Source organism: Vicugna pacos, chromosome 29 (assembly GCF_048564905.1).
Source record: "Vicugna pacos chromosome 29, VicPac4, whole genome shotgun sequence".
NCBI classification, from domain to species: domain Eukaryota; kingdom Metazoa; phylum Chordata; class Mammalia; order Artiodactyla; family Camelidae; genus Vicugna; species Vicugna pacos.
The window spans coordinates 14,871,849-14,886,016 of record NC_133015.1 but is presented as its reverse complement, the minus strand read 5'-3'; the positions used below and the strand labels follow the sequence as shown (position 1 = coordinate 14,886,016).

The window sequence follows — 14,168 nt, the reverse complement described above, 5'->3', positions numbered from 1 at the left end:
GTTCCCTGCCCCCCAATTCTGGGTGCTCCCTTCTCCTCCAAATTCCCAGGGTTTCCCTTGGGCAGTGGCTGTAAAAGATGTAAGGTAAAGAATGACAGAACCAAGAGGAATCAAATATACAGGCAGGGTGGGAGGTCCTCACTCCCCTTCACTCAGCACTTCATACAAAAGGCAGAGAGAACGTCCACAAGATGGAGAAGATCGAAACAGCCAACCATCCAAATCACATCACCACACCCATATGGCCGTCCTTATCTATAGTAAACCTGTAGGTGACACATTCATTCCAGGTACATGCGATACACGCATAAAAATAAACCCTATTATTTTTGCCATATATGTAACTATACAGTGTAATTCTATATTGTCACACCCTGCACTCTGCACTCGGGTGACTCACGTACACCCAGGTCCAAGGAGGCAGAAACTACCCGGGTGGGACAGAAGCAAAGTTGTGCTTTGGGGCAGAACTGGCTGTGAGGGGGCCTGAGAAATCCTTCTGGGGTGGTGGGAAGATTTGGTATCCAGATATGGGGGGTGGTTGTGTTCACTCAATCAAGAAATACTGAGCACGTGGGGCCTGCCAGTCTCAAGGGTCAGAGAGACCCTCATATCTGTCCCTGTGAAGTGGCCAACTGCTGACAGTGAGGAATGGATGAGGTGCCTGGAGTGGCCACGGGAGTCCAGTGAGAGGGCCTGCACTAATCCAGGCTTTGTGCCCCAGCCCTGCCCTGCCAGCTGCCCCCAGAAGCCCCAATTCCAGGCAAACTCTCAGGAGGACTGAGGGCAGCAGCTCCCTCCTAAGTCTCAGGAGCTCAGTAGCTCTTAGTGAGAAACGGGCAGGGGACAGTCAGTGGCTTGGGACTCTCTGCCACTCACAAAGGAGTTGGGTGAAAATATCTGGCTCCTTACATGTCCCTCAATCCAATCCTACAGGAGCCCCTTAAGCCCACAGGGCCCTCCCTCCTTCCAGGTGGGGAAGGTGGCCAGCCCTGCAGCAGCTCTGGAGCCCAGGCTGGGTCCAAGTCAAGCCACCAACAGGTCAAGATGTGATTGTGCTGCCCAGAAAGAGGGGGGAACAGCGGTGCAGCAGTAAATACCAGCAGGAGCAGCCTCTGTAACTGGCTCCTCCACTGTGAGCAGGGCTGGGGCCACAACTTGGCCGTGAGGGTGGGAGGGCTGAAAAGGGTGGGGCCCTGTGGCCCTGGACAGGGCTGGACCAGAGCGCAGGGCCTGAGGGCCTGGGGGCAGAGACAGAGAAAGGGACAGGCAGGGAGAGAGACAGTGCGTTGAGTGACTGAAAGACAGGCGGGGGTCAAGTCCTAGAGAGTGACAGGAAGTGACAGAGGGGGACCAGGTAGGGAGAAGCAGAGACAAGAGAAGGCAAGAAGGAAGGAAGGAGCCAGCCCACAGTTGTCGGTGGCACGTTATCATGTACACACAAACACCGTGCGGAGTGAAGCCAAGCAGTTCTCTCTCTATTGATTCTTGTAAAAGGGTTCATATACGACATGCACAATGCCTCACATACCACCTAGGTTATAACAATGTTAATAATCTGAAGCTATTTAGGATCCCAGGCTCCAGGTTCCCAGGCTCCTGCAGTAAGCACAGGATGTTACATGATCAAGGACAGATTATTTTACAGTTCATCACAAAACTTCATTAAGCAGGCCATCTCTGACCCAGCCGGCCGTGCCTGTCTTAGGTTGTCCTCCTCTGAGGATCTTACCCGTCTTTGGCTATCCAGCCGTCCACACTGGACACTTTAGGCCACGTCTCATCCAGTCGGCTGTGCCTGTCTTAGGTTGTCCTCCTCTGAGGATCTTACCCGTCTTTGGCTATCCAGCCGTCCACACTGGACACACTACATAGGCCATCTCTGATCCAGCCGGCCGTGCCTGTCTTAGGTTGTCCTCCTCTGAGGATCTTACCCGTCACTGGCTACCCAGCCGTCCACACTGGACACACTACATAGGCCATCTCTGATCCAGCCGGCTACATGACATCTCTCACAGGTTGCTTATCAGGTCAGCCCACGGCTTATTCTCTAGAGCCTTCAGGCAGGGGCCTACAACAGTGCATGGTGGGGGACAAAGGGCCAGGGTGGCCTGACTCTGGGAAGAGGCCCAGAGTGGAGGGGGCAGAAAAGGCAGGAATCCTGGCCTCACAGTCCCTCCCGCTCTAAGGCTCTGACCTCCCTGGAGCTGAGCTCCCCAGTGGTCACCATACTTGCAAAGACCGGTACCTCCCATTTTTCTTGGGACTGCTGGTTCCAGCCTCTGTGTCTGTCCCTGTTGGGGCTGACTTCCAGGAGAATGGGCTGCCCCTGGGGAGGAAACTCCAGAGCCTGCTCTGTGGGGAGTTGACCCCGACTCCTCACAGACCCAGTGGTGTTGCATTTCCAACCACTGCTAGGCCTTCCTGGCTCCACAGCCAGGCTTCATGCACTATGCTGGCCTCAGGATCCCCCGGCCTGGAGGGACTGAATCCCATCCAGGGTGAGCAGGCTTCAGGGATCCTGGGTCTCCTCCTACTGTTAACCAGAATTCCTTTCAACCCTCAGGAGTAGGGACCCCCTGTAAATTACCAATTAACATCAGGTCAAAGGTATTGAGGTCTCACACTGAGCAATACAATGTGCCAAATGACCAAATTCAAACTGCAGTGTTCCAATTACACATTCTCAATAACCCATTTTATGGATGAGAATTCAGAGGGGTTGTGAGTTACCTAAGGATCTCAGGGGTGATGAGTGCTGTAACCTTACCTTGAACCAAGATCGACCTTGTAAAGCGATTCTACCTGGAGCCCATCCTGTGACCTGCTCCCTGAGGTTCTGAGGAAGACCACTGGCACAAGTTGTCTCAGGAAAATCCTCTTTCAATGACATTAAGTCATGCATCAGTCAGGACAAACAGGGTGAGGATGTGTTCACGAGTGACCCTGACTCCTAACAAACGGCAAGTCAATTTTACCTCAGGAAACAGGTCTTCTATTATCATTAAGTCAGGCACCAAGGTAAATAAGAGTAAAAACAGGGAGAAGAGAAGCAAGATGGCGGAGTAGAAGGATGCTCGTAGTTCACCCTCTCCCACAAACACAAGAAAACTCAGATCTAAGGACCTACTCAGGCAGCCAGAGCACCTACCAAACTTCGACACTACATCACCCTCTTCGAAAGACAAAGATGCCAAAAATCTGATAGGAAAAAAGGAAAAAAGAAAGAAAAAGCAAAACACTGCAGGAGGGAGTGGCAAAGGAGGACTGGTACTCGTTCGCTGGGGTGTTCTTCACTTCCCTGACAATCAGAGGAAACATCAGAGGACCCAAAAAAGTAAGAATGGAAACCCATCGAGATGGAGGAATCTGGCTCATTGGACATGAGGCTCCAAGGACACACAGCGCCCTGAAGCAACGCCATCTCATCAACAGTCACCAAGAGACACTGACCAGGCAGGGCCCTCAAAGACTGAAAGAATGAAAAAGCTGGAGGACAGGACCAAAGGCACTTCTTCCCAAATTCTATCAGCTCTGTGTTCTGCCCACAACCTACCAAAGTGCCCCCCAGGACCCTAGCACAAACACCATGGCCGGATGTTGTACCACCTTTCACGGGAGGTCACAGGGCTGGTTTGTGTGTAAGGAATTCCATTCACCCACGATACGGTTTCTCACAGGAAATTCAATTTTCAGTCCATTTCACCCACTAATTAGGACTTCACTGACATTGTTAACATTAAGTTAACCAGGAGAAAGCAATTCAGATACTCTGAGGTAGGAGGGAAAAACACCTCTCAGCCTCCTGGAGTCAAGTAAAACTACACGGTGTTTGTTGCAGAAACCACAGGTCTTACGCTGAGTTTCAAACACACTGCACATCATGACTTTTTCTATGACCACAATCCATCAGTGTGCGTGGAACGGAACCAAAGCAGAACGGATGGATGGTGTCCACCAGGGGACAGGCCCTGAAACATTAGCCTGGGCTTGGGGGCCCAAAGGGCGCATCCGGGATGTGCTGTGGGGCTCAGAAACCCCCTGCCAGAACCAAACGGCTTAGTAACAGCACCCCATCCCACCGCCTCCTGGGAAATGTCCTCTGAGTCTGGACATCTGAGTTGGGACCTCAGCTGTGCCCCTGACCATCCACACCGTGGCCCACCTGAAGGAGTCGCGGTAGCTCATGGTGTCATGACCCGAGTCCTCCCGATCCACATCAGACAGCTTGCCGCACACTTTCTTCATGCCCCCGTGGTCGGTTCTGTCCATCTCATTTTCTTCACTGACGAGCGGGGGCGACGAGGCCTCCTCGGCCTAGCGGGGATCGCAGGACCCACCTGAGGTGGGCTCCGTGAAGGTGGACGGAAGCCTGTGGGGGGAAAGACTTTGAACTTAAAGGCACAAGTGTGTGGCTTCACTCACCCCTAGGAGGCCCCGGGCAAGGCCCTGACCTCAGGCCACACCTCTGACCCTAAGCAGACCCAAAGGCTCTCTGTCCCTACCCTGAAAATCCTGCCAGCAACTCTGCAGATGTGCATACACTGGCCCTCCTGCAGGGGTCATCAGATGCAAGGGTCTTAGCTCATGGCCAACCGACACCAGGCTCAGGAGGATAGAAGGCGCCTGGGGAGCGTGGTCTCTCAGGGCTGCACACGGTCCCGGATGCCAACGACTCAGCTCTGCCGCTGTGATATGACAGCACCAGACACTTCGTAAAGGACTGGGCATAGCTATTTCCCAGAAAATCTTTAAATAAAAAAAAAAAAAAGCCATGGGCTGGATTTGGCCCACAGGCCTTAGTGTCAACCCTGGCATAGAGAGTAACAGTGGGAAGCATGGGTTTTGAACACAGACAGACGCCAGATTCAAATCCCGATGCTACCGTTTCCTAGTTTAGAGACCTATGGCTAATCATTAAACCACTCTTTAGACTCCATTTCCTTATCCATACAGTTCTCGAAACATCACTATGTCCTAAGCTGCTGTACAGATTAAGGGACTTAAAATGTGTCAAGTGCCCAGAAGAGTGTCTGGCGCCTCGTAAGTGATCAGTAAACCCTAGCTGGCACAATCCAACTACATATCAGTAAGGTCAGTATTATGACTAGCCCCACTTTAGCAGATGAGAACACTGAAGATCAGAGAGGCTGAGTGACTTGTCCAAGGTCACACAGCTAATAAGCGGCAGGGCCAGCATACTGGCTCTAGACCTCTCATTATCTTTTCTTTTATCGTGAACAATTTCTATCATATACAGAGGAAGAGGGGACAGCATGGCAAACCTCAGGTACCCGCTGCCAGTTTCCACAATGGCAACTCAGAATCCACATTTCTTCCCTCAATCTTTCTGCAGCTTTTTCTCTTTCCACAGTATTTTAAAAAACCTGAGATACCATATAATTCCCCTGAGAAACACTTTCATATGTGTCTCTAGCAAAAAAAGACATTTTTTTTAAAGCAGTGATTCTCAACCCGTCCCCTCCCCCCTGCCCCTGCCAGGAAACATTAAGCAGTTTAGCGAGTTTCCTGAGGGGCAAACAGCACCGTCCAGAGACATTTTTAGCTGTCACAGCCGAAGCAGGGTTGGGGGTGTGGGGAGAAACTACTGGCATCCAAGCAGCAGAGACTGGAGTGCCACTAAATACCCCACAGCAAAGAAGTGTCCAGCCCAAAATGTCGAAAGTGTCGAGGCTGAGGAACACTGTTGTGAACATAACCAGCCTGCAAGCATCAAACCTCACAAAATTAATCATCCCATAAGACTCTCAGGTCCCCGGTCCACGTTCAAATGTCCCTGATGGTCACAAAGATGCCTTCCCACAGACAGTATCTTAGAAACCGAATGCAAACCAGGTCTCCTCGCTGCGTTTGATTGATAAGCCTCTCAAGTCCCTTCTCTACCAGTTCCTCCTCCTCCCTGAACCTGCTTCTCCCTTGTCATTTATTTGTTAAAGAAACTGGGTCATTTGTCATCCAGGACTGCCCACCCTCTGGATTTGGCCCATGGTGTCCCTGAGGTGCCGCTTCACTTTCCCTACACCCCACATCCTCCAGCCCAGTACTGAGACCTAAACTTTGATCAGAGAACGGTGCAACTTCTGTTGCTAAAAATACTTTGTAGGGGGTGCTGTATGTGTGTCCGGGACAAGGTACCAAAAGGCACATCACATCCAGCCATCTCTTTCCCAATGTTTAAATGATAAAATTCCCTCAAAACCTTTCACCAAACAGTTCTACCCTCTGCTGAGGATGCTGCCTACATCCATCCTTACATCAGAGCAGCAGTTCTCAACTGTGAGTGATTTTGCCCACTGAGAGGGCATGTGACAACGCTTTGAGACATTTTTCATTGTCACAACCTGGGGAGGGTGTGCTGCTGGCATCTACTGGGTAGAGACCAGGGATGCCACTAACAGCCTATCGTGTGCAGGATACACTCCAAACAGTGACCCTACCCAAAACACTGACATTACCGAGGTTGAGAAATCCTGACTCTGAGACGCCCTGCCATTCCCTCCTGGCCCAGGGCTCACCTGTCGATCTGAGGGACATATTGCTTCATCTCCGTCACAGACACATCCAGTTTGGTGAAGAGCTGCAGGTAGGCGTCCTGGATCTCATGGTCCTCCTGCTTCAGCAGGAAGCTCAGGCCCCGGTTCTCCTGGCTGAGGACTCCACTGGCTGGCTCAAAGCTGCTGTCATTGGGACCTTGGCTTTGGGAGTCCCCATCCACAGCAGGTAGGCACTTCCAGGAGGGGGCAGGCATGGTGGTGATGCAGTGCTGGGTGTAGGACATGGGGTTCAGGTGACCTGCAGTGGAGGGAAAGAGAGCTCACTTACAAACAGCCCCCAGATACTCACAAGCCCCTTCGACAGACCTATACAAACCCATTTTAAGGATTGCAATGAATGAGGAAAGTTTCCCTTTTAAATACTCTTTCAGTACATTAAATTGCTTCAATTTAAAAAAAGTTTCCATTTGGCGCTAATATGCTTTTAACTCCTGTGATCTTTTTCCGGCCTAGAATGTAGAAATGATGGCTGGTACTCCAGCAGCCATTCTATACCATGAGGCATCCTTCAGGATAAAAGCAACCTCTAGAGATGGTGGCATAGAAAGGAGGCTTCATCCCTGATGACTGTGGGGCCACCATTCCAGTCTTGGGCTGCTAGCCTTCATACGTGCTTCTGTTTAAGTATCTGTAGTGTGAGATCTGACCACAATTTTTGAGACACAGTTACCTTGCTCTGGGTCAAGGTCGACAATCCAGGGTTTGTGATCAAAGCGGATGCTGAAGGACCTACCAACCAAGGGCATGGTCTTGGGGTAGGACACTTCCAGGAGGCTGATGTGGCAATTTGTGGGTAAAAAAGACCAGGCCACGCAGTGGATTAACAGCTACTGAGAAAGCTGGGGGACATGAGGTCATGATGCAGGGCTCTGGGAATCCTGGCCCACCCCGAGTACCCACTTTACTCTGGTCTAGGTCAGACATTCCAGAATTGGACAAAATGCCAATACTTTCAAATGGAAGAGTGAATTCCCCCGCACTGCCTTTCCCTGTACCCAGATTTCAGGGAAGACCTGGAGAAATCTGAGGCCTCTGGCTACCTCTCCACATTCATTTCCCCACTTTTGCTGCATCTGGGCTGTCTCTGAGGAACCACCTCTCTCTGACCCACAGTGCATGGGGTTCAGGTAAGACTGCCCCCCTTCCCTGCAGAGACACATACAGGGCTGGGCAAGGGGCCCAAGCCAAGCCAACAAGAGCTGTCATCAAGTCCCCTTTCTACTGGGGTTGCTAACACTGGAGCTCCCGGGGGTCATTCTGTCACTACATGAAAAGAGCCTGCCTGAGAGCAAAGCCAACACAGAAGAACACAGTCAAGAGAAGGAGGGAGACCCTATTCTTGTCCTAGTCTGGTATCTGTTTGAGTGCCTGGATACTGCCATGCCTGAAGTTTACCGCAGGACTTTTCAGTAATACAAACCAGTAACTTCTCCTGTCTGTTGAAGCTCACTGGGTTGGGTGCTGACACTTACAACCACAGTAACCCCCGCGGAGACCCTGCAGGATGCGGACACCTCCTGGCAGCAGGCGGTCCTCTGGCCAGGGCTCTCCAGTTCGGTGTCGCAGGTGGCGGAACTCGTAGTGGAACGTGGTCTTCACGACGCTGCTCAGGGCTGTCAGCCATCCAGAGTCCTGCACGAAGATTCTGTCGTCGGCAGCACAGGCCTCAGGGATCTACAGAGAGATTTAACAGCTACTGAGCACTCACTGTGCCCCAGAGCGGGTGTTCAGGGGCTGCTGTGCGGTGACTACTGTGCGCCTCGTAGTACCCCGTAAGGTCAGATGTCTTACTGGCCCACTTAGCAAATGAGCAAACTGAGCCTGAGAGATAGGAAGTCACTCTCCTAAGTCCCACAGCTACCAAGGGGTGGGGCAGGGACTAGAAGGGCTCCAGCCTAACTCTGAGGATGTGGGGATAAGGTTGCTCCACCCCCCTGGGCAGGACACCACCCAGCAAGACCTTGGCAGTGAGGCCGAAGATCCACACGGCTCCACAACCTCCTCCAGCAGGAGGCACTGGACGCCTGCTGTGCTCACGCACTCACGCACCACGCTCTGCTCCAGGTGCACGCTGTCCTCGGTCAGGCTCACCGCAGGGCTGTCCCCACGTGGGCTCAGCTGGGGACCCAGGGACAGCAGGGGGAACACTGGAAGCCAAAGGGACGGGCAAACCTGAGGATGGGGCACCACCCCACACCAGGCCAGCCCTCCGACCCAGCACCGAGGACGGCTCATGTTGGGCAGATGGGGAGACCGAAGCCTCTGCTGCAGCTCTGTTCACTTTTGCCAGCCCACTATCGCTCACTCTTTATTCTAGAAGATTTCCCTTCTAAGAATCAACCCTTGAGCCCCATTCCCAGTCTATGTGGCTCACAAAAGCGGACCTCCAACCACACCTTCCCCTACAGGCAAAGGCCTGGCCAAGGAGGATATTAGATTTGCCCTATTCAGTTCGCCTGTTGGTTCAGGAATCAGCATGTGACCCAAGCTGGACCAATGAGAATCTGTTCTGGGGCTTTGGCTGGATCTACAAAGAGGAGACATTCTCTTTCTCAACTACATTCCAAGTTACCAGAGCCACCAGGTGCAGAAAACAGCATGTGAGGAGAAAAGCGACACAGCGGGAGCAGAGCAGGGAACTGGAGAAAAACAAAGAGCTTCCTCACTATATGAGGTGCTGGATTGAGCCAGACCTGAAGCTTGTTGACCCTCTCATACTTTTCAGTTTGCTGGACCAATCTTTCTATGTAGCTGAGATTAAGTCCCAATTAACATAAACCCAGAGAGGCTGTGGCTCCTCAGAGGCCACATAGCTAGGTAGTGACATATCTAGGAAGCAAGCAGGCACTTTCTTGGAGTGAAATGCTTTCCCCCAACCTGCTCCAAAGAGAACCTCTCAATCCACACACTATCACTCTTCCTTCCCTCACCCTCACACTATGTCACCACTTGTCAAGTTTTTCTTCTTTTGTTCATTGTCTGCTTCCTCCCATGTCAGTGCCCTGATGGCAGGGTCCATGTCCCCCTTGCTCACGGGTGTCCCCCACCTAACCCTGATCATAGACCTCAGCTTGAACCTAGCCCTAAACTTGAAATTAGCCCTAAACTTGAAATCAGCCCTAACTTAACACCTAGCCCTAAATCTACGTGTAGACCTAACCCTGAAACTAGACTTAAACCTCAATCTAGACCTAAACCTGAACCTAGCTCTAACCCTCAACTTAGCCCTAAACCTAAAACTAGCCCTAATCCTGAACATAGCCCGCACCTTGAACCTTCCTTTAATACTGCAGCTAGCCTTAAGCCTGAACGTAGCACAAAACCTGAGCCTAGCCATAACCCTGCTGCTAGCCCTACCTCCGAATCTATCCGTAATTTTGATATAGCCGTAAAGCTGCACCTAGACTTAAACTTTCCCCTAGCCCTAAACCTGAACCAAGACCTCAGCCGTCACATAACCCTAACCCTCAACCCAGCCCTCACCCTGAACCTAGCCCTAGCCCTGTGTGTAACACTAACAATGAACCCAGCCGGAAACCTGACGCTAGCCCTAAACCTGAACATAGCACTAACCCTGCATATAGCCGAAACCATGAACCTAGTCCAACCCTGCCCCTAGCCGTAACCCTGCATCTAGCTGCATCCGTGCTTTAGGATTTTCTATCTATAGTATCATGGCCCAGGCCTCACCTACACAACCCTCTCTGTGCTCCTCTCCAACGCAGCCCAGGCCTCAACCACCGGCGCCCCCTTACCTACCAGGCGACAGCAGCAGAGGCGAAGACACGCGGCGGCCCAGACCCCAGGCCGTGTTCCTCATCGGGGAGCTGGTCCAGGAGCACCCGGCCCTGGCCCAGCTCCCACACGCTCTGGGCCGGCTCCTGAGACTTCGCAAATGCACGTCCGCGTGCGAGCCCCTCCCGCTCCCGCTGGTAGCGGGGATGCTCTGGCTGGGGTTCCCACACTAAGGGACACGGCCAGTGGGGCTGACAAGTTGAGCACGGCCATGCGAGGCCAGGCTGTGGGGCAGTGGGGCTGGTCCACTTCGTGGCCCAGGACTGGCCGGCCGAGTCCCCACCCCTATGCTCCCCCAACCAGACACCGACAGGGTCCCCCGGCACCCAGTTACAACCACCACTGGCCCTGGGCCAGGCCACACCCCACAGTTCCATTCCCCCTGCTGGACGCCACACAACGCCTCAACCCCCGTCACTGCCCGCGCATCTCCCAACCAGGCCTCATCCCTGACCCGATCCCCAAAACAAGGCAGAATCCTTCTCCTCATATTGAGGTCCCCACCCCCACACTCTGCCCCACTAGGACCTAACTTACAGCCCCTGCAAACAAGCTGACCCCTCATGCTTCACCCCGGGTCCGCCCACCATCCTGGGATGGTCCCCTCACCCCTAACCCCAGGATTACCACCCCTCCCCTCAATGGGGTCCCCTTACTCTGAGCGTCCCTCACCCCAAGACGGCCCCTGCACACTTCAGCCAGGTGACTTCCACTCTGGTTGGCCCCTCACTCCTCAACCTGGCCACCCTCACCACGGGATCCCCCCTCCCTCTGAGTGCACCCATGACCCGAGCTGACCCGCTCACTCCTCACCCCACCGGGGCTGGGGCGGTCTGCGCTCAGGTTCCCGTCGTGACAGCCACCAGACAGGATCCCGAGCAGCGCACGGACACACAGTCCACTGCCCAAGGCTCCTCTTGGGCACGGTAGGCGGGGCTGGAGACTGTGCCAATTCCCACCAGGGCGCCCTGCACCCCCACCACCTCTGTGCCCAGGGCCTGATCTGAGCAAGGGGGTCAGGCTGGTCCCGGGCCGCAGGATGCTCACCACCGGGCTTTGGGCAGCTGATGGCACGCATGGCGGTCTAGACACCTAGGGCGGGAGGCCCTGGGCACGGGGACCTGCCGGGACGACCGTGTGGCCCGCGGGAGGACAGCGGGCAGTGGCAGCGGTGGCGGGGGAGGGGGCTACCCTGGGAGAGCCAGTCGACTTGCTCCAATCTACCCAGCTGCCTGGCCTGAGGCGGCCTCATTTACCCCAGCTTGGCAGAAGGCACTTCTCCCTGAGAGCCTGCTCCTTGGAGGCGGCCAGGGTGCGGTCAGGGCGTGGCAGCGGTGGCCACTGCAGGATCGGGGCTGCCCCGTGCAACCACAGGGATTTGCGCCCATTTCCCGCTGTGGCTGTCGCACCCCTCCCCACTCGACGCCACACACTGACTGCACCATGCCCGCCTCCCAGGAGCAGGATGGCCGGTAACCTGCGTCCCATGAGCCTGTGGCAGCAGAGGCTGCCCCGAGTCCAGGCCGTGTGGGAGAAGGCAGGAAATGACCGGCTCCCCTGGCCACCACCACCACGCTGCCATCTTCCTAGCCACCTGACCTCACTGAGCCCGTGGTCTTACTGAACTGGGTATACAGGGAACATATCTCAACACGATACAAAGCTATTCATCACAAACCTACAGCCATCATAATACTCTACCAAGAAAAGCTGAAAGCCGGTCCACAGAAATCTGGACAAGACAAAGATGCTCACTCTCACCCCTTTTATTCAATATAGTATTGGAAGTCCTAGCCACATCAAATTAGACAGCAAAAAGAAAGAAAAGGGGTCCAAACTGAAAGACAAGAAATAAAATCCTCATTGTATGCACATGACATGATACTATATACACAAAATCCAAAAGGTTCCACATAAAAATGACTATGGCTAATTGAAGTAGTTGGCAAGGTAGGAGAATACAAAATCGACATGCAAAAATCAGTGGCACTTCTTCACAAGAATGTAATCCTCCCTTTTAAAATTGCATCCAAAACATAAAATACTGAGGAATAAGTCTAACCAAGGACGTGAAATGCTTACATGCACAGACCCATAAAACACTTGAGGGAAGTAAAGAGGACTTGAGAAAACGAAAGATAGCCCACTTCCTTCTATTGGAAGAATCGATATTCTTAAAATGGCCGTACCTGCCCAGAGGAATTGACAGACTGCATGCAGATCCCTACCAAATCACACAGGCCATTTTTCACAGAACTAGAAAAAATCCTATTAAACTTTACATGGACTCACAAAAGACCCAGGATAACCGAAGCTTTACTCAAGAAAAACAACAAAGCTGGAGGAATAAGCCTCCCAGAATTCAGACACTACTACAGACCTATGATCAAAACAGCATGGGATTCCTACGAAAACGGACATATGGATCAGTGGGACAGAAATGAGAGCCCAGAAATAAACCCGCAAACTTTTGGTCAATCAATCTTTGACAAAGGAGGGAAGAACCTACCATGGAGGCAATGCAGTCTCTTCAGCAAAGGCTGTAGGGAAAACTGGACAGCTGCGTGGAAATCAATGAAGCTAGATGACTGCCTAACACCGTACACAGAAATAAACTCAGAATGCCTTAAAAACTTGAACGGAAGACCGGAATCTATAAACCTCTTCAAACAACACACAGGCAACACATTACCTCACATACATCTCAGCAATGATCTCCTAGGGCACTCTACCCCAGCACCAGAAGGAAAAGCACAAGCAAACACACACACACGGGACCTAGCTGAGCTCACAGGCTTCAGCACAGCAAAGGGAACCATAAGCAAATCAAAAGCACAACCTACTGAATGGGCGAAAATACCTGCAAACGATTCGACTGACAAAGGCTTCATTTCCAGACTACGTAATCAGGGCATACAACTTAGTAACTGAACAACACACACCCCAATCCAAACACGGGCAGAAGACCTGTACACGCATTTCTCCAATGAAGGCACAGAAACGGCCAACAGGCACATGAACAAAATGCTCACTATCTCTCCTTATCAGAGAAACGCAAGTCAACACTACAACGAGGCATTACCTCACACACGCAGTCAGAAAGCCCATCATTCAACAGAAGTCCACAAAGGAGAAACACTGGTAGGCTGTGGACAGAAGGGGACCCTCCTACACTGCTGGTGGCACTGTAGTTTGGCGTAGCCACTGTGAAAGACAGTTTTGAGATTTTTCCAAAGACTAACTAAAACCACAGTTGCCAAAACATTTCGATCTCGGGGGCAGGCCTGCAAGTTCCCAAAAGCCCCGGGCCTCGCCCGTTATTCCAACCTGGAGGGCCCAGGGCGGCCTGCCGCCACCAGGCAGGTCCACCTAAGCAGGAAGGCCATGGCCTGAGGGCCGGTCGGAGGTGCTCCAAGGTCACTCCGGCGCCCTCCCACCTCCCGGGGCTGCTCCCGCTTTCCTAAAGCCACGTGTGAGTGGCGATGAAGACACCAGGGTTCAGTGACTATTGATGGCGGGGGCGATGCACCACAAACCAGGGCGGCGGCCCTGGACCCGCCTCAGGGGCCTAACGGGCCATGAGGCCCGGGCCTCACCTACACAGCCATCCCTGTGCGCCTCCTCAGCGTAGGCCAGGCCTCAACCACTGGCTCCCCGACCTGCGCGCCCCCACCGGCACCCCCTTACCTGCCAGGCGACAGCAGCGGAGGCGAAGGCACACAGTGGCCCGGACCCCAGGCCGTGCTCATCCTCGGGCAGCCAGCCCAGGAGCACCCGGCCCTGGCCCAGCTCCCTCAT

General features: G+C 53.2%; 2 protein-coding genes across 2 annotated transcripts in view; both read right to left on the bottom strand.

Moving 5' to 3' along the window:
• The window catches only part of LOC140690249 (uncharacterized), a 22,237-nt gene extending 18,054 nt beyond the window's left edge, over positions 1–4,183 (bottom strand). The window contains exon 1 of the mRNA XM_072951843.1: positions 4,166–4,183. The gene's annotated coding sequence lies outside the window, so the exon portion shown is untranslated. The remainder of the gene's footprint in view (positions 1–4,165) is intronic.
• On the bottom strand, positions 4,164–14,168 carry LOC116286005 (phosphatidylinositol 3,4,5-trisphosphate-dependent Rac exchanger 1 protein-like). Its single transcript, XM_031692235.2, has 5 exons — positions 14,058–14,168; positions 8,574–8,693; positions 8,090–8,249; positions 6,537–6,813; positions 4,164–4,372 (listed from the first exon to the last, which is right to left on the bottom strand). Exons 1-5 carry the CDS (start codon positions 14,166–14,168, stop codon positions 4,318–4,320), a joined length of 723 nt encoding a protein of 240 aa, XP_031548095.2. The 3' UTR covers positions 4,164–4,317.